Source organism: Pelophylax lessonae (assembly GCF_965119305.1).
Source record: "Pelophylax lessonae genome assembly, chromosome: 9".
In the NCBI taxonomy this organism is placed as follows: domain Eukaryota; kingdom Metazoa; phylum Chordata; class Amphibia; order Anura; family Ranidae; genus Pelophylax; species Pelophylax lessonae.
The window spans coordinates 268,496,360-268,516,631 of NC_138776.1; the positions used below are offsets into that span (position 1 = coordinate 268,496,360).

Here is a 20,272-nt window from a genome sequence, read left to right on the forward strand (position 1 = left end):
ACCAGCAGTGACATCCCCTCCTAATCTCTCCTAGAGGAACTCAACCAACAGTGACACCCCGTCCTCTATCCTAGAGGAACTCAACCAACAGTGACACCCCATCCTTCTCTCTTCTAGAGGGACTCAACCAGCAGTGACAACCCCTTCTTCACTCTCCTAGAGGGACTCAACCAGCAGTGACAACCCCTTCTCTCTCCTAGAGGGACTCAACCAGCAGTGACACCCCTCCTTCTCTCTCCTAGCGGAGTAAGTCAAACAGAACTTTGAAGTTTTTAGTGATCTCCGATTCCCTTATAAAGTGTTTATTACATTATAAAGATCAGAGCCACGTGTTTTCTGAGGTGTATATCAAGGTGTGCTTCTTCCAAGTGTGAAATCTCTGATGTATGGCAAAGTATGACTCAAATAGAAGACATTTTCCGTACTTGGGACACTAATACACCTCAAGGGTTGTGTGGGTTCTCTGATGTTCAGTAAGATAAACATTTCACGCAATCAGGGCAGGAATACGGCTTCTCCCCTGTGGGGGGGGGGGGGGGTCTTTGATGTATAACAAGGTCTGATTTACATGCACAACATTTTCTGCACTTGGGACAGGAAAGCAGCTTTACCCATGTTCGGCATATCTAATATACAGTAAGATTGGACATGAATAAGGATTTTCAACATTCAGGGCAAGAATACGGCTTCTCACCAGTGTTAGATCTTTAATATTTATCAATTTCCATGGAAAGCATTTCTCGCACTCAGGAAAGGAATAAAACTTCTCCCTTGTGTGAGATCTTTAACGTCTGGAAATAATGGCTTCTGTAAAACTCACAACAAGAATATGGACTTTACTGTGCATGAGATCTTTGATGTAAAACAAGATCGGATTTCTGCGAAAATCCTTTCCCACACTCAGCGCAGGAAAAAGGCTTCTCCCCCGTATGGGTGGTTCTTTGATGTATAACAAGGTCATAATTTCGTGTATAACTTTTTCCGCACTCAGAGCAGGAATACGGCTTCTCCCCCGTGTGAGACCTTTCATGTCTAAAGAGGTCATATCTCTGTGAAAAACATTTCCCGCACTCAGGACAGGGATACGGCTTTTCCCCGGTATGAGATCTTTGATGTCTAGAAAGGTATGATTTCCGGGAAAAGCATTTTCCACACTCGGGGCAGCAATATGGCTTCTCGCCCGTGTGCAATCTCTGATGTATGGAAAGATAGGCCTTATCTGAAAAGCTTTTCCCACACTCAGGGCAGGAATACGGCTTCTTTCTCGCGTGAGATCTGTAATGTATGATGAGTTCTGATACAGGAAGAAAACAATTCTCACACTCAGAACAGGCATATAGCTTCTCCCCCGTGTAAGATCTCTGATGTACAGTAACATTTAAGTCCGAGCTAACATTTTTCCCACTTTCAGGATGGGAGAGTGTCTGCTGCCCCTGAATTCCGGCACTATCCCTCATAGATGGTCTATCCAGACTGAGAAGTCCACCATCCATAGTGGAGCTCATTGTCTTTTCTCCTCCACAATCTCCTGTGATGTCCTCATTTTCCATTGTACAACCTGGAGATAAAGGGAGACGATCCTTTGAGGGTTTCTCCATGGCGTGTCCTGGAAAAATATAAAAACATCATCAATAGATCTGAGAGGGTTAGTTCACTTACATCAAGATTCCGTCTGGATCAGGTAGATACGAGTGAGCAGATGTTCTCTGTGGATGTCCCAACCAGCTGGGAATCTTCCCCTCTTCAGTCAAAGGGCCTTTGGTCCTCCTCCCAGATCAATTCTACATTAAAGCCCCGTATACACGATCAGATTATGGAACGATCTGTCGTCTGTTTTTTTGTGGCATGCTAGTCTGATGTGGAAAGTGAAGAGGTTATTTCCATACGAATTTTCCCGTACCACAGAATTCTACTTCAGAAGTGATGTCATGTGTTGGAGTGTTTTGTATGTGTTCTTTCGTCTCTGAGCATGCCTAGTCTTGCTCATAAGATTTTTTTCCGTCTAAATCTGTACTAATGAGATGAAAATCGGACGTTGTTTTGACGGACGACAAAAATTATATAGCCTGCACATCAGGATTTTGTCAGCCGAAAAGTCGGAGTCGGCTGTCGAAAGCACCATACTAACAATCCGAAAATCGACAGATCGGTCGTCGGACGCATTTCCCTTCAGATTTTCTTATTGTGTGTATGGGCCTTTACACAGTCTTGTCAGAAGAGCAGGAACCAATGGGGGTTGGGAAGACCATGCTCTTTACACAACCACAACATAACAGAGTAGAGATAAGACAAGAATATATAATTGGTCACCTGTGCTGATCTCTGTAGGAGTGTCCTCCTCTTTGATAGTCATCATTCCAACCTCCCCCATATATTGCTGATCATCCCTCAAATACATCTCTTCTTCACCCTCAACTTTCATGTTCATCAGATCTTCACCCTAAACCAACAGAATGGCAGAAAATAACATCTGTAACATAGAAGTATTTATGATGTGAGATCACATAGAAAATATCATCTTGTAGAGTCCACACATCGTCCCACATGTCAGAGTGTTCAATCACTTTATGTTCCCGACCCTCAACTCCACCTACCTGATGATGGTGAGGGATGGTGTGACCTTCCTGTGTGGAATCCCAGGAATACAGAGGACGGGGACATCTCTCTGGTGGGTTCCTGGTATTAGGTGGCTCCATCATATCCGTGTGTCCTTCTGAAAGCTCCTTCATTACTCCATACTCCTCATCCTCCTCTTTATATTCTTCTTTAACAACAATATTATAATCTCTGAGGGTTCCACTCTGAATATATAATAAAAATGACATCAATGGTAACAATGCAGATAATGTACAGATCCTAATGATACTATCAGTGATTGTTCCTCATCTACCTGATGCTGGGGAGGGATGGTGTGACCTTCCTGTGTGGAATCCCGGGAATACAGAGGACGGGGACATCTCTCTGGTGGGTTTCTGTAGCTGGATGACTCCACCATGTTGTCATGATACAAATTTTTGTGTACTTTCTGAAACTCTGACTCCTCCATCACCGCATCCTCATCATCCTCCTCTTTTATCTCTTTTTTAACCTCAACTTTAGAATCTCTCAGGTTTCCACTCTGAATATATAATAAAAATGACATCAATGGTAACAATGCAGATAATGTACAGATCCTAATGATACTATCAGTGATTGTTCCTCATCTACCTGATGATGGTGAGGGATGGTGTGACCTTCCTGTGTGGAATCCTGGGAATACAGAGGATGGGGACATCTCTCTGGTGGCTTTCTGTTATTAGGTGGCTCCATCATATCCTTGTGTCCTTCTGAAAACTCCTCCATCACTCCATACTCCTCATCCTCCTCTTTATACTCTTCTTTAACAATAATATTATCATCCCCGAGGTTTACACTCTGAATATATAATAAAACATTCATTGTAACAAACATGCTTGTGTATAAATCATAACTACCAATAATTGTTCCTCATCTACCTGATGATGGTGGGGGATGGGATGACCTTCCTGTGTGGAATCCCGGGAATACAGAGGACGGGGACATCTCTCTGGTGGGTTCCCATTACTGGATCCATCTGTAGGAAACACACACACTGACTGAATACATTGTTTCTATGTGTTTATCAGATGATGGGGGATCTAGGTGGACCCTCCGTACTGCTCTCTCCTTTACAATAAAGTCTCCTCTTACCCGGTGATGTGAGGGGCGGCTGATTCTCCATCATGACGTCCTTGTAGAGATCCTTGTGTCCTTCTAAATACTCCCACTCCTCCATGGAGAAATAGACAGTGACATCCTGACACCTTATAGGAACCTGACACACACAATGATACAGTCACCATCCAGACACATCCCTTGTCTGTTACTGGATAATGTCCCCGAATTCCCAGCACCGCTCACCTCTCCTGTCAGCAGCTCCATCATCTTCTTGGTGACTTCTAGAATCTTCTGCATGTTGTGTCTCTCAGGTTTTAGGAAGTCACATGGAGGCACTGTGATGGTCATATGATCACCTGACTTCAGAAGAGGAAATCTCTGTATTGGAGAACCAATAGGAATATCATGTTAGAATCCCAGAATCCTCCTCACCTCTCCGGTCAGGTCTGTGTTTTATTAATATAGATAAGAGTGATGTCATGTGACCTCCCAGAATCCTCCTCACCTCTCCGGTCAGCAGGTAGATGATCTCCAGGGTGAGATTTAGTATCCTCTCAGTCATGTGACTCGGGTCCTCCTCGATCCCCATTGGTGCGGTCATCTATGAAGGTCTCCCTGTAGACAGATAACATTGAACACAGAGAATTATCTGGATTGGTTTTGGTTGTGCAATAATAGGATAAGGATATCAGGCGGTATTATGAAGGTCAGTAAGTATTAAAGATATATGGCCCCCAGAGAGAACATATTTAATCTGGACTGTTTAGTCTTTGCTATGATTCTTGGGGTTCAGGAGCCTCTCACCCTTAGGCCTCCTGGATCACAAATTCCATTCTCTATGTTGGGTGTGCTGTGTTTCTGGCCTCATTTATTTTAATTTTGTAACATCAGACAAGGAATGATAAATAGGATCTTCTGTCTTCTTTATTGGGTTAGCTCTGGGATACTGCTGTGGGGTCAGTAAAAGATCAGCGTGATGTCAAAGGTTTTGCTGACTCCAGGCAGAGAGGGTCAATGAGATATCATAAAAGGCACTGACTCTGGATAGAGGGACCTTTGGAGGAGGAGCTGTGAGGTCAGTGTGATGTCATAGATTTCTCTGACTCTGGTTGGAGGGACATTGGGAGGGCGGAGCTGTGAGGTCAGTGTGATATCATAGATTTCTCTGACTCTGGTTGGAGGGACATATGGAGGGCGGAGCTGTGAGGTCAGTGTGATGTCATAGATTTCTCTGACTCTGGTTGGAGGTACATTGGGAGGGGGGAGCTGTGAGGTCAGTGTGATGTCATCGATTTTTCTGACTCTGGTTGGAGTGACATTGGGAGGGCGGAGCTGTGAGGTCAGTGTGATGTCATAGACTTCTGACTCTGGATAGAGGAACCTTGGGAGGAGGAGCTGTGAGGTCAATGTGATGTCATAGACTTCTCTGGCTCTGGTTGGAGGGACATTGGGAGGAGGAGCTGCGAGGTCAGTGTGATGTCATAGACTTCTCTGACTCTGGTTGGAGGGACATTGGGAGGAGGAGCTGCGAGGTCAGTGTGATGTCATAGACTTCTCTGACTCTGGTTGGAGGGACATTGGGAGGAGGAGCTGTGAGGTCAGTGTGATGTCATAGGATTCTCTGACTCTGGTTGGAGGGACATTGGGAGGAGGAGCTGTGAGGTCAGTGTGATGTCATAGGATTCTCTGACTCCAGATAGAGGGACATTAGGAAGAGCTGTGAGGTCAGTGTGATGTCATAGGATTCTCTGACTCTGGTTGGAGGGACATTAGGAGGAGCTATGAGGTCAGTGTGATGTCATAGGATTCTCTGACTCTGGATGGAGGAACATTAGGAGGAGGTCAGTGTGATTGTGCTGTCTATTATAGAATTGTCTATAATATTTTCATTTTGAGGACACCTGGTGGTAGCCTGTTGCAATTGCAGTTCAGTCACTCATAGGAAGAAACAGAAAGACCTGCCTTTTGTTAATAAAGTTTCTTTTTGAACAACATAAAGTTTTCACCACATAAAGATTTTACCTCAGACACAGAAGCCATTTTAGTTCTGATGCAGACAAGTGAAGATCTCCAGATTTGCCCCTAGATACACAAATGCCTGTAAGTCTATTTATTATTTCCCAAAGTTCATTTTTCACTTGGACGGCACTGTTGTGTGTTTGATATATCATTTTAATATAAGCTTTCTGTATAGTAATGTTTAATGTTGTGCTTATTAGCAAAGCGTCACATGTAATACATAATTGTAATTCTAAGTCTCTCTGATTGTATTGCAGTTTACAGAACCATCGATAGAAGTAAATTCCGTTTTGGAATAAAACACAACGCTATTTCTATCTGTTTTGTTAACCACTTGCCGACCGCCCACAGTATATTTACTGCGGCGATCAGCCCCTCACAGGCAAAGCGACGTAGTACTACGTCGCTAGCCTGCGAGGCTCTAGGGGGCGAGCGCGCGCCGCTGGAGGCACGCTCCCGCCCCCGCTCGTTCACGGACCCCCCGCGCGTGTGCCCGGCAGACCCGATGTCCACCGGGCACTCGCGATTGTCCGTTACAGCGGGAGAAAGGCAGGCGGCTAATGTAAACACAGCCGCCTGTCATTCTCCCCTGTGTAAGAATGGAGATCATACGGTTCTGCTATGCAGAATCGCATATCTCTGTTCTTACACCACAAGCCACATCCAATCACAGTTAGACGCACGCCCCTAGGGACACACTAAACCCCTCCTTCTCAATTAAAGTTAACCCCTACCCTGCCAGTGTAATTTTTACAGTAACAGTGCATATGTATAGCACTGATTACTATAGAAATGTCACTGGTAACCCCAAAAGTGTCAAAAATGTCAGTCAAGGGTCCAATCTGTCCGCCGCAATGTCGCACTCCGGCAAAAAAAGAAAATTCGCAGATCGCCGCCATTACTCGTTAAAAAAAAAACAACAAAAATCTTTCCCTTATTTGGTAAACGCAATAACTTTTGCGCAAACCAATCAAAATACACTTTTTGCGATTTTTTTTTACCAAACATATGTAGCAGAAAACAAATTGGCCTAAAATGTTAAAAAAATTTACATTTTTTTGGGGAATTTCATATAAAAAAAATGTGAAAAAATAGTGTTATTTTTGCAAAATTGACGCTCTTTTTTTGTTTATAGCGCATGATCAAAAAAATCGCACAGGTGATCAAATACCACCAAAAGAAAGCTCAGGTACAGCGGCACACGGCCGCGCAATTCTCCGTTAAAGTCACGCAGTGCCGAATCGCAAAATAGGCCCTGGTCAGGAAGGGGGTAAAATCTTCCGGGGCTTAAAGAGGAAGTAAACCCTCCTCTGACACTTTTACCTATAGGTAAGCCTATGATAAGGCTTACCTATAGGTACTGTAAATATCTCCTAAACATGTACAGTTTAGGAGATATTTACCTTACATGCAGCCAGTGACATCACTGGCGCATGCGCTCTGAAGGAACGGCCGCTCGTGCCGTTCCTTCAGAGCTCCGTGCCGTGACCGTTGGCTCCAGCACGCGTGCACGGGAGTGACGTCACCGCGGCTCCGGCCAAACAGATGGCCAGATGCCGCGATCCCGGAAGACGGGCGACTGGTCATAGAGGTAAGCGGACGGCACGGCGGGGGCTCGTTCTAAGGTAAGTATTTCATAATAAGCTAGTATGCAATGCATACTAGCTCATTATGTGTTTCTCTTACAGGTTGCAAAATGAGAAAAAAAATTTACAACCTCTTTAAGTGGTTAATTGGCTGTCAGCTAAGGGATAGTAGGACAGCACAATGATGTCATAGGATTCTCTGACTCTGATTGGAGGGACATTGGCAGGGGGAGCTGTGAGGTCATAGGATTCTCTGACTCTGGATGGAGGGACATTGGGAGGAGGAGCTATGGAGGTCAGTGTGACGTTATAGGATTCTCTGACTCTGGATGGAGGAACATTAGGAGGAGGAACTGTGAGGTCAGTGTGATGTCATAGGATTCTCTGACTCTGATTGGAGGGACATTGGTAGGGAGAGCTGTGAGGTCATAAGATTCTCTGAGTCTGGATGGAGGAACATTGGGTAGAGGAGCTGTGAGGTCAGTGTTATGTCATAGGATTTTCTGGCTCTGGGTGGAGGGATATTAGGAAATTGAGCTGTGAGGTCAGTGTGATGTCATAGGGTTCTCTGACTCTGTTTGGAGGGACATTGGGAGGAGGAGCTGTGAGGGGCCCTGTATAAAGCTCCTGTGCAAGCCACATCCTTTTCCTAAACCGAAGATTGAACTTTAAGGTTTACCAAATAAAAATGTGTCACAAATCAGTAAGAGGAAGCTCTTGTGTGAGATGGTGACTTCGGGAGAAGAGTAGTGTAAGTACCGGCTGAGCTCCTGACAGTGGAGATGAATTTCTCTGCCTGCTGGTGCCAATTTTCGACTTGACATAGACTAGACATGTGCAGAACAGAAACATTTGTTTCATTTCGGATAAATTTGTTATGTTACTAACTTAGTTTCGTTGATTAAGGAATTAGTTTTGTTTCATTAAATTTTGTTTCATTTATACATTTTTTAACAAATTCCAAATATTTGGAACGATTTGAATCGGTTGAAACCTATTTGATAGCTGGTTGTTAAGGAGTGGGACGGGAAGCCGGCCGTTGCACCCTTAACAACTGACGACTCATAATCTGTCAGCGGGCTTCCCCGCTGAGAGCTGAAGCTTAAACAAAAGAATACCGGTAATAGAAAACTCAGAGAAAAAAAACAGCATGCCCCCCACATCCATACCAGGCCCTTTAGGTCTGGTATGGATTTTTTGGGGAACCCCATGCCAAAATAAAAAAGGGCATGTAGCCCCCCCCCCAAATCCATACCAGGTCCTTATTTGAGCACCCCCCTGCTCCTGAACCGTTCCAGGCTCTGCCCACCCCCTACAAGTCATATTAGGCCCTTCAGGTCTACCATGGATTTTGAGGGGAACCCCACACCAAAATAAATAAAAAGAACCAAAACAAAATCCATATTAAAACCTTGTCTGAGCTTGCAGCCCAGTGCTCCCCCCCCCCCCCCCCCTCTTCCTGAACGATACATGCCTTCAACATGGTGCATGGTGATAGGGACAAGGGCCTCATCCCCACAACCCTGGCTGGTGGTTTTTTGGGTCTGCGGGGGGCTTATCGGAATCTGGAGTTCCTGGGTTCCCCTATGTAAATGAGTATGGGGTACAACCAAAATTTTGTCTGAATTATATTTGGACTGAAACAGATTGCACATGTCTAGTTTAGACTCCCTAGGATTGCTGTAGGTGCGGAGACAAGCCAAGGAAGAGGATATAGAGGAGAGATGAGGAGGAGATCCAGGAAACAAGCTATAGGTCAGGGCAGGCAACAGGCGAGTGCATCCAAGAGATGAAGCTGGGTTTGGTAGCAAATCAATCCAAAGGAACAAGTCAGGATGAGGAACAGCGAGAGGGAGCTCAGAGAGAAATAAGAATGTTGCTCGGGCAATGGGAGTCAATCTGAGCACGACTGAAATATTGAAAGAGATGGGGGAGGCTGTGGAGGAAGTCACTTTACGGCAAGTGATCTCCGTGTACGCCGGACACTTTACTGATCACATTTTAGGATGAATATCTGAGACTGGGTTCATTATGGGGAGAATAATCTTTGGAGATGTATGTTAACTCCTTCAGGGTCATTTATGGGGGCCAGAACATTTCCCGCCAGTGACCTTCTCACCTCAACAGTCTATACTAATGGATTATACCACTTTTATTAGTGGCCGGGGTTCATTTAGGGGGGATTTATCCACCTATGTTTTCATTAGGCGAGCTTTGACTAGGAAGAAAAAGTGGGGGAAAAAATTCCATACATATCATCATCTGCTGGAGATAAAAGACGTCACAGTGACTATAGAGGAAGAGGACAGACATGACGGGGGGGGTTACTGGGTGTAAATATAAAATAATATCTTATTACCTCCTCTGCTGCCACTTCCAGTAACGTCTTCTCTCTACTTCCTACAAACTCACCTTTCACCCGGAACTTCCTATTTATTCCTGACATCACTTCCTGTCTTCCATAGAGACTACCTGTCTGGGTAAAAGTGAGATCACCACCTTGTGGAACTCAGAGGAACTGCAGCTCCAAAAAATTTCCAAAAAATGTCTACTATATATCATTAGAGTTGGGGCATCACCATTTCTATATTAATGATGTATCAGATGTTCCTCAATACACATTCAAGAGTTTAGCTTCTCCTGAACGATCCTTCTGTTGTGATCGTAGGTTAGCCTAGGACCACAACAAGGTCCAATATACTCAAACCTCCCAACTTTCTGAGATGGAAATGAAGGACACCTATGCCTCGTTTCCACTGAGCAGTATGGTTCGGTTCGTTACAGTTAAGTACAGTTCGGTACGGTAAACCTTGATCAGGCTTGCGTTTCCATTGCCAACAGTACCCAACCTCAAAAGTACCTCAACAGTATTGCTCCACCCTGTGGGTACGGTACTAATGTGCTTGGTACCCCAACAAAAGGGTACCAAAAAAATGGTACGGTACGGTTCCGAATTAGGGTACCATTTACAACTTTTGACAATGGAAACGGCAAAAATTGCGTACCATACCGAACCGAACCGTACCGTCCTGCTCAGTAGAAACGGGGCACTATTGGCAAATGTATGTAGGTATAGGACACACCCCTGCCACTCCCCCCCCCCCCCTTAAAGGAGAATTGTACAAAAAACATGATGGGTTAAACCCACAAGTGTTTTTTTTTTTTAATGATTACTGTTCATTTATAGTGTTTTTTGGAATTTACAAATGTAGCAAGCTATAAGATGTGCATTATATATACAACTATAGATCAGACCAAAATGAGGTACAAATGAGGAGGAAAGAGGGACCGGGGGTCTTTGTTCCAAATGAGGGACCTTCCCTTAAAACAGGGACAGTTGGGAGCTATGTATACTGTACACCTTTATTACAGTAGCACCCTCCTAGGTAGGTGCTAGTGAGAAAGTATAGTTTGAGCTCTGTCTGCTTACCAGAGGGGCTGCATGTAAATCTATATTGTTCTCTGCCTACCAGAGAGCAGGATCTGTTATTGAGGACATGGCTCAGTTTGGCACGGGGGTGGATGTAGCACCCTCCTAGGTAGGAGGAGAAAGTATAGTATAGTTTAAGCTCTTTCTGCTTACCAGAAGGGCTGCAGGTAAATCTATATTGTTCTCTGCCTACCAGAGAGCAGGATCTGTAAGTGGGGTCTGCTCATTGTGCTCAGTATGTGATTCATTCAATCTGGAGAGTGTTTCACACTGGTCCAATAGGGAGGCATGTTGGACAGTGGGAAGAAACCTGACAAATGGGTGCATAGGCTTTTGATACAGTCCTGATGATTGGCAGAGGGCAGGTCGCTTCGCTGCATGCTGGGATACTGTATAAAAGCCAGGAGCACATGTGCTTGGGGTCTTTCATTGGAGAGCAGAGTCCCAGAGGGAGGGGGCGAATGCCTCCTCCTCTGTAGAGGTGTCAGGAGGTCGTCCTGAGGGCCGGAGGAGCGGTTGAGAGGAGCTGAACCCAGAGGTCCAGGGAAGCTTACTGAGAGGGGAGACACCGGGGAGCCTCTGGCTGCAGTATAGCGAGTACAGGGACTCATGTCAAGGGGCCTGACCTGACAGGGGCCATTCCTGCTCATAGGATAGTCAGTGGACGCTAGGGAGAGTATCCTGAAGATAAAATAATATATTGTCCACCAAGTCGTCTTGAAAGAAAGCAAGAGAATTAAATCTCAAAAGTGTCAGGATGAACTAACAGCCTGGCTGTTCCATACCTGTCCTGAAGTAGAAGATAGAAGTCCTCAGATATTGTGAATAGTAAATCGGAGTATCCCACCATTGCCTTCTCCTATCCCCATCACAAAATAAACAACAAAAACAACCAAACACCCCTGGACTGTTTATTGAAGTGAAGAGCCAAGAGGAATGTAAGAATTGCATTTGCTTATAGCCATGGGTTGGTAACCAGGGGGACCCACAGAGTGGATATTCAGCAGACCCTACAGGGACAGCACTACATTACAACTCTGCACCCTCAAAGGATAACGCACCCCATTGTGTGTCCATCAGAAACAATCTTCACTTTGATCAGTCCAGTACCAATCCGAATTCATTCTGAAGAATAGCTGGTTGTTAGGGACCTGGCGGCTACCATCCACCGCATCCTTAACCACTTCCCACACCATAGTGATCTGGCTTCCTGGACTTTCAGTGGTTATACCAGGATGATGCCTACAGCTACAACCATCATCCCAATATTATTTGTTATGGCTGGCAATTCCATTTGACTCGCTAATTAGCCACTGGATTGCTTTACCAGACCCCTCCCGCCATCCATTAGTCTCTCTCCAGGCTCAGCCACTGAAGCTGGGGGTTCCGCCAGATTACCATTGAGGCGATCGGGCCCCACCAAAGGGCATGGTATGGATTTGGGGGAACTCCCATACTCTTTTTTTTTTTTTTTTTTTTTAATGCTGGCATTGGTTCTGAATATACAAAACAAATGCCAAAGATACAAAATAATTCCGGAATTTGTTTTGTACCTTCAGCATTCATTTTTTTTAATGCTATTCCAAATATACGAAATAATACTCAATATAAAAAACACATTTTGAAATTTGTTTTGTATTTCGGGATTCGTTTTGTATGCTTAGAAAAGCATTACATTAACCACTTTGCCACCGGAGGATTTTGCTGTCTTCCGTCCAGGCCACTTTTTGCGATTCGGCGCTGTGCGACTTTAACTGACAATTGCGCGGTCGTGCGACGCCGTACCCAAATGAAATTTACGTCCTTTTTTTCCCACAAACAGAGCTTTCTTTTGGTGGTATTTGATCACCTGTGCAATTTTTACTTTTTGCGCTATAAACAAAAAAAGAGCGTTTATTTTGAAAAAATAACAATATTTTTCACATTTTTTTATATGAAATTCCCCCAAAAAAGATGTAAAAATCAAATTTTTTTTAAATTTTTGGCCAATTTGTTTTCTGCTACATATGTTTAGTAAAAAAAATCACAATAAGCGTATTTTGATTGGTTTGCGCAAAAGTTATTGCGTTTACTAACTACGGGAAAGATTTCTGTCATTTTTGGTGGTTTTTTTTTAACGCGTAATGGCGGCGATCTGCGATTTTTTTTTGCGGGACTGCGACATTGCGGCGGACAGATTGGACCCCTGACTGACATTTTTGACACTTTTGGGGTTACCAGTGACATTACTGCAGTAATCAGTGCTATACATATGCACTGTTACTGTAAAAATGACACTGGCAGTGAAGGGGTTAATTTTATTGGAGAGGGAGGGGTTAATGTATGCCTGGTGCTTACTGACGTGTGGGGGGGGAGGTGACTTTGTGAGACAGGGACAGATCGGATGTCCAGCTATGCTGAACACTCCGATCTGTCACTCCCTGTCACTATGGAGATCCGCCCGCTGTGTTTACACACAGCGGGCGGATCTCCAGACTCGATCCCCGACGATCGGGTAAGAGCAGCGGCGATCGCCGCTGCTCCTCCCCTGGCCCGACTCCTGCTGTGAATGAAAACAGCGGGAGCGCTCCTTCGGCGGCACGCGAGTGCCGCCTACAGGGGGAGGAGTCCAGCGACGTAGGTCTACGTCGCTGGACGGGATCGTGGCAAAGTGCCGCAGTAGCCTCCATGTGAGCGGAGGTAAAGTGGTTAAAAAAAAAAAAAACAGAGTGGAGGTTCCCTCCCCCCAAACCATATCAGGCCCTTTGGGTCTGCCATGGATTTTTAGGAGAACCCCATACCAAAACTAACAAAAAAATGGCACGTGGTCCCCCAAAAATCCATACCAGACCCTTATCTGAGCTTGCAGCCAGAAACTTCTCATTTTGCCTGGCTACAGAGGAAGCCATCAGGCAGCAGCAGAGCACTCAGATTAGGCTAATCAACTGCAGCTCACTGAGTGCTGTGAGACAACTATGCTTTTACTTTAACCCAACATTACAGCCACACTGACTACAGTGTGGCAACTAAATTTACCTATCAAAAACAAACACTAAAACTTACCTAACTATCCTAGCACCTACCACCTAGGAGGACGCTACATCCCCCCTCACCAAAAATGGCCATGTCCTCACTGGCCCCTAAATTTCGTTTTACAAAAAAATGAGTGAAGTATTCCACAAGTTGTAGAGGAGAAATGAACAAGGCATTCACGAACACTTACCTAACTATCCTAGCACCTACCTAGGAGGGTGCTACATATGGGTCAGTGAACTGGTGGACTTATCATTGGAGTATACTACAGACGTCCTAAGATTTATGAGTAGGGGGGAGAGTCAGATGTTCCAACAAGCACAAGCTGGTAAAATAAAACTACAAGATGAAGACTAAAACCTACAGGATAGGCCTTACTTGTAGTGTTAGAAAAAAAGGAAAGAAAAGGAGGGAGGAGAGAAAGGATAAGAGGGAAAAGAAGAGAAGGAGGTGAAGAAGAAGGTAAAGAAGAAGGAGAAGAAAGAAGAAGAAGAAGGTAAAGAAGAAGGAGAAGAAAGAAGAAGAAGAAAAAGAAGGAGGAGGAGAAAAAGAAGGAGGAGGAGAAGAACGAGGAGGAGAAGAAGGTGGAGGAGAAGGAGGAGAAGGAGAGGAGAAGAAGAGATGAAGAAAAGGAGAAGAAGAAGAAGAAGAAGAAGGGATGAAGAAGAGGAAGAGGAGAAGAAGAAGAGGAGAAGAAGTGGTGTTAGAAAAAGGACTAAAGGAAAAGAAAAGAACATTTCATCATACAAATCTGAAGGAAGACTTTTATCAATCACGTTGCACAGAATATCATAATTTGAAGAATGTAAACATTTATTCATCCTTTGTCCATATTTAAAAAAGTACGAGTTCACTTTTTTTCATTCAGGTACGTATGAAATGTTACATTCAAAAATGGCATATTTCAAGTAAATGAAGCGGTTTGTGAAGGCTGATAATTGCTGCATTGAAATTGTTGGTTCTGTCATGTAGTCTGATCTCCCTTTCTCTTCATCCACAAGCAATATCTAGTTCCTCTTTTACCAGGATTAATTCCTTTAAAGCTTCTGCTGAAGATCAGGGGAGATCAGACTACACTGCTAGAGGGACCCAATCAGTATTGACACCCCCTCCTTCTCTTTCCTAGAGGGACCCAACCAGCAGTGACTCCTCCTCCTTCTCTCTCCTAGAGGGACCCAACCCACAGTGACACCTCCTCCTTCTCTTTCCTAGAGGGACCCAACCCACAGTGACACCCCCTCCTTCTCTCTCCTAGAGAGACCAAACCAGCAGTGACTCCCCCTCCTTCTCCCTCCTAGAGAGACCCAACCAGCAGTGACACCTCCTCCTTCTCTCTCCTAGAGAGACCCAACAAGCAGTGACATCCCCTCCTTATCTCTCCTAGAGAGACCCAAACAGCAGTGACACCCCCTCCTTCTCTCTCCTAGCGGGACCCAACCAGCAGTGACACCCCCTCCTTCTTTATCCAGAGGGACCCAACCAGCAGTGACACCCCCTCCTTCTCCCTCCTAGAGAGACCCAACAAGCAGTGACATCCCCTCCTTATCTCTCCTAGAGAGACCCAACCAGCAGTGACACCCCCTCCTTCTCTCTCCTAGCGGGACCCAACCAGCAGTGACAACCCCTCCTTCTCTCTCTCCTAGAGAGACCCAACCAGCAGTGACACCCCCTCCTTCTCTCTCCTAGAGAGACCCAACCAGCAGTGACACCCCCTCCTTCTTTCTCCTAGAGAGACCCAACCAGCAGTGACACCCCCTCCTTCTCCCTCCTAGAGAGACCCAACCAGCAGTGGCACCCCCTCCTTCTCTCTCCTAGAGGAATCCAACCAGCAATGACACCCCTCCTTCTTTCTCCTAGAGGGACTCAACCAGCAGTGACGCCCCCTCCTTCTCTGTACTAGCAAAGTAGGCCAAACAGAACATTGAAGACTTTAGTGATCTCTGATTTCCTTATAAAGGGTTTCTTCCATGATAAAGATCAGAGGAACATCAAGTATATCAAGGTGGGCTTCTTCCCAGTGTGAGATCTCTGATGTACGGCAAAATATGATCCATATAGAAGACATTTCCTGCACTCAGGACATTAACACACCTCGAGGGTTGTGTGATGTTCAGTAAGACAAGACTTCTGTGAAAAACATTTTCTATACTCAGGGCAGGAATACGGCTTCTCACCTGTGGGAGATCTTGGTTGTATAACAAGGTCTGATTTACATGGATAACATCTTCCGCACTGAGACCAGGAAAACAGCTTTACCTCGGTTTGTCATATCTAATGTACAGTAAAATTGGAATTCCATAAATAAGATTTTCCACATTCAAGAATACGGCTTCTCAGCTGTGTGAGATCTTTGCTGTTTATCAAGGTCTGATTTCCATAGAAAACATTTCCCGCACTCAGGACGGGAATTAAACTTCTCCCTTGTGTGAGATCTCTGAAAACGGATTCGCCCTCTGTAAAATAAATAACTCCCAAAGTCAGAACAAGAATATGAACTTTACTGTACGTGATATCTTTGATGTAAAACAAGATCTGATATCTGCGAAAATCCTTTCCCACACTCATTAAAAAGGCTTCTCCCCCATATGGGTTCTTTGATGTATAACCAGGTCTGAATTCCGTGTATAACTTTTTCCGCACTCAGAGCAGGAATACGGCTTCTCCCCTGTGTGAGATCTTTCATGTCTAAAGAGGTCATATCTCTGTGAAAAACTTTTACCGCACTCAGGACAGGGATACGGCTTTTCCCCGGTGTGAGATCTCTGATGTCTAGAAAGGTCTGATTTCCGTGAAAAGCATTTTCCGCACTCGAGGCAGGAAAATGGCTTCTCGCCCGTGTGCAATCTTTGATGTCTGGAAAGATAGGCCTTATCTGAAAAGCATTTCCCACACTCAGGGCAGGAATATGGCTTCTCCCTCGTGTGAGATCTGTAATGTATGACGAGTTCTGATATAGGAAGAAAACAATTGTCACACTCAGAACAGGCATATAGTTTCTCACCGGAGTAAGATCTCTGATGCCCACTAAGATTTAAGTCAGAGCTAAAATGTTCCCCACTTTCCGGATAGGAGGATGTCTGCAACCCCTGAATTCCGGCACCATCCCTCACAGTACAAGGTTGCTCAGAATCAGAGGGATTCCATGGTCTATCCACACTGTGACATCCACCATCCATAGTGGAGCTCATTGTCTTTTCTCCTCCACAATCTCCTGTGATGTCCTCATCTTCCATTTTACAACCTGGAGATAAAGTGAGACGATCCTTTGAGGGTTTCTCCATGGCGTGTCCTGGAAAAATATAAAAACATCATCAATAGATCTGAGAGGGTTAGTTCACTTCCATCAAGATTCCATCTGGATCAGGTAGATAAGAGTGAGCAGATGTTCTCTGTGGATGTCCCAACCAGCTGGGACTCTTCCCCTCTTCAGTCAAAGGGCCTTTGGTCCTCCTCCCAGATCACTTCTACATTTACACAGCCTTGTCAGAAGAGAAGGAACCAATGGGGACTGGGAGGTCCATGCTCTTTACACAACCACAAGCCTAGGCACTGGGTCATCTCTGAGAAACAAGAGGGTCAAAGTTAAGACTTGCAAACTCTTTAGCATAGAACAAGTGACCATAGGCCTAGGCTTCTGGTGATAGGCAGCACTGGAGGGAGCTTGCAGCAGTATTTCAGCTTTTATGTTATTTCTTGATTTTCATCCCAACGAGACGAGTTTTATTATTAGCTGATATCACTCAGCTCCCAAACAAACATATGGAGAGTGTCGCAAGCAGGTGTGCGTTATTGGGTTACAACAAAGTCCATGTTAAAGTCTCTAGAACGGATAGTTCCGTATTCTGATAAGATAAGCACTGGGCCAGCCTGGAGCGGAGCAGAAGCGGACACCTAACATGCAAAACAGAAGAGTGCGGGCTGTTACACTTTATTAACAACACATTGAGGTAAAAAACTCACATTTGGTTTGAGGTGGATAGGCACAATCTATAACACCGGCGACCCAGAGCTGCGCCGTCCATCCAAGGAACTGTCCTGGGAACAGAGATCCACCATGTGTAGGGCCGTCCTGGCCAGCAGGAAGTAGCAGCGGCGATAGTACACAGGAACGAGGGCTGAACTGCAGGCTGGAATGCAGACCACAGCGTGATCTGTGATGACGTCACCGGTGCGCTCGCGGCGCGTTTTGGAGCATGCACACTAGGGGGCACCAGAGTGCGCTTCTTCTTCAAGCTTGAAGAAGGAGCGCGTTCTGGTACTGCCCCCTAGTGTGCATGCTCCAAAATGGGTCGCGAGCACGCGGGGGGGCGTCATCATCGATCAAGCTTAAAGGAGCGCGCTCTGGTACTGCTCCATAGTGCGCATGCTCCGAAACGCATCGCGAGCAGGCCCGTGAAGTCTTCACAAATTAAGCTTGAAGAAGAAGTGCACACTGGTACTGCTCCCTAGTGCGCATGCTGCGAAACACGTCACGAGCACGCCAGTGACGTCATCACAAATCAAGCTTGAAGAAGGAGTGCGCTCTGGTACTGCTCCCTAGTGTGCATGCTCAGAAACGCGTCCCGAGCAAGCCGGTGACATCATCACGGATCAAGTTTGAAAAAGGAGCACGCTCTGGTACTGCCCCCTAATGCACATGCTCCAAAACGCATCACGAGCACGCCAGGGACGTCATCACAGATCAAGCTTGAAGAAGGAGCGCGCTCTGGTACTGCTCCCTAGTGTACATGCTCCAAAACGCATCACGAGCACGCCAGTGATGTCATCACAGATCAAGCTTGAAGAAGGAGCGCGCTATGTACTGCTCCCTAGTGTGCATGCTCCGAAATGTGTCCCGAGCACGCCGGTCACGTCATCACAGATCAAGCTTGAAGAAGGAGCGTGCTCTGGTACTGCCCCCTAATGCGCATGCTCTGAAACACATCACGAGCACACTGGTGACGTCATCACAGATCAAGCTTGAAGAAGGAGTGCGCTCTGGTACTGCCCCCTAATGCACATGCTTCGAAACACGTCGCGAGCACGCCAGTGACGTCATCACAGATCAAGCTTGAAGAAGATGTGCGCTCTGGTACTGCTCCCTAATGCGCATGCTCCGAAACACGTCACGAGCACACCGGTGACGTCATCACAGATCAAGCTTGAAGAAGGAGTGCGCTCTGGTACTGCTCCCTAGTGTGCATGCTCCAAAATGTGTCCCGAGCACGCCAATGACATCATCACGGATCAAGCTTGAAGAAGGAGCATGCTCTGGTACTGCTCCCTTAGTGCGCATGCTCCGAAACACGTCACGAGCACGCCGGTGACATCATCATGGATCAAGCTGTGGTCCACCCTGCAATCCAGCCTGCGGTTCAGCCCTCAGTCCCCATGTACTATCACCACTGCCACTTTCTGCTGGCCAGGACGGCCCTACACACGGCGGATCTCTGTTCCCAGGACTGTTCCTTGGATGGATGGATGAATGGATGGATGGCGCAGCTCTGGGTCACCGGTGTTATACATTGTGCCTATTCACCTCTAACCAAATGTGAGTTTTTTTACCTCAATGTGTTGTTATACAAACAAGTGTACAAAAGTGTAACAGTCTGCACTCAGAGGCACCTGACTCTCTTCTATCCCTCAGCTCCCGCTCTACTCTGGACCAATCAGTGTGCAAAAACAGGGCAGAGATAAGAAAAGAATATATTATGGGTCACCTGTGCTGATCTCTGTAGGAGTGTCCTCCTCTATGAATGTCCTCATCATTCCAGCCTCCTCCGTATATTGCTGGTCATCCCTCACATACGTCTCTTCTACTTCATCCTCAACTTTCATGTTCATCAGATCTTCACCCTAAACCAACAGAATGGCAGAAAATAACATCTGTAACATAGAAGTATTTATGATGTGAGATCACATAGAAAATATCATCTTGTAGAGTCCACACATCGTCTCCACATGTCAGAGTGTTCAATCACTTTATGTTCCCGACCCTCAACTCCACCCACCTGATGATGGTGAGGGATGGTGTGACCTTCCTGTGTGGAATCCCCGGAATACAGAGGACGGGGACATCTCTCTGGTGGGTTCCTATGATTAGGTGGCTCTATTGTGATATCCTTGTGTCCTCCCGAAAACTTCTTTATCACACCATACTCTTCATCCTCTTCTTTAACAATAACATTATAATCCCCGAGGTTTCCACTCTGAATATAGAAGAGGACATTTGTTGTAACACACAAGCTTGTGTATAAATCACAACTATCAGTGATTGTTCCTCATCTACCTGATGATGGTGGGGGATGGTGTGACCTTTTTGTGTGGAATCCCAGGAATACAGAGGACGGGGACATCTCTCTGGTGGGTTCCTGGTATTAGGTGGCTCCATCATTTCCTTGTGTTCCTCTGAAAACTCCTCCATCACCCCATACTCCTCATCCTCCTCTTTAATCTCTTCTTTAACATCAATATAATTATCCTCGAGGTTTTCACTCTGAGTAAATAATAAGACATTAATTGTAAAAAACATACTTGTATATAGATTACAACTATCAGTGATTGTTCCTCA

The 20,272-nt window shown here is 45.6% G+C and overlaps 2 protein-coding genes and 1 pseudogene across 3 annotated transcripts in view; all 3 read right to left on the reverse strand.

Moving 5' to 3' along the window:
- Positions 1-20,272, reverse strand: part of LOC309564458 (uncharacterized protein) — a 1,566,033-nt gene that overhangs the window by 536,384 nt on the left and 1,009,377 nt on the right. Inside the window, exon 5 of the mRNA XM_082269088.1 lies at positions 841-1,219. Coding sequence (XP_082125214.1) covers positions 841-1,219 — 379 coding nt within the window. The remainder of the gene's footprint in view (positions 1-840; positions 1,220-20,272) is intronic.
- LOC309564007 (uncharacterized protein) lies at positions 2,255-4,276 on the reverse strand (the record flags this gene model as incomplete). Its single annotated transcript, XM_082268634.1, has 4 exons — positions 2,255-2,440; positions 3,208-3,414; positions 3,919-4,053; positions 4,181-4,276. 4 exons carry the CDS (start codon positions 4,274-4,276, stop codon positions 2,255-2,257), a joined length of 624 nt encoding a protein of 207 aa, XP_082124760.1.
- On the reverse strand, positions 16,040-19,820 carry LOC309564009 (annotated as a pseudogene). Its single transcript, XR_014226111.1, has 4 exons — positions 19,713-19,820; positions 19,422-19,557; positions 16,224-17,011; positions 16,040-16,175 (listed from the first exon to the last, which is right to left on the reverse strand). The product of XR_014226111.1 is annotated as an uncharacterized misc_RNA (transcript).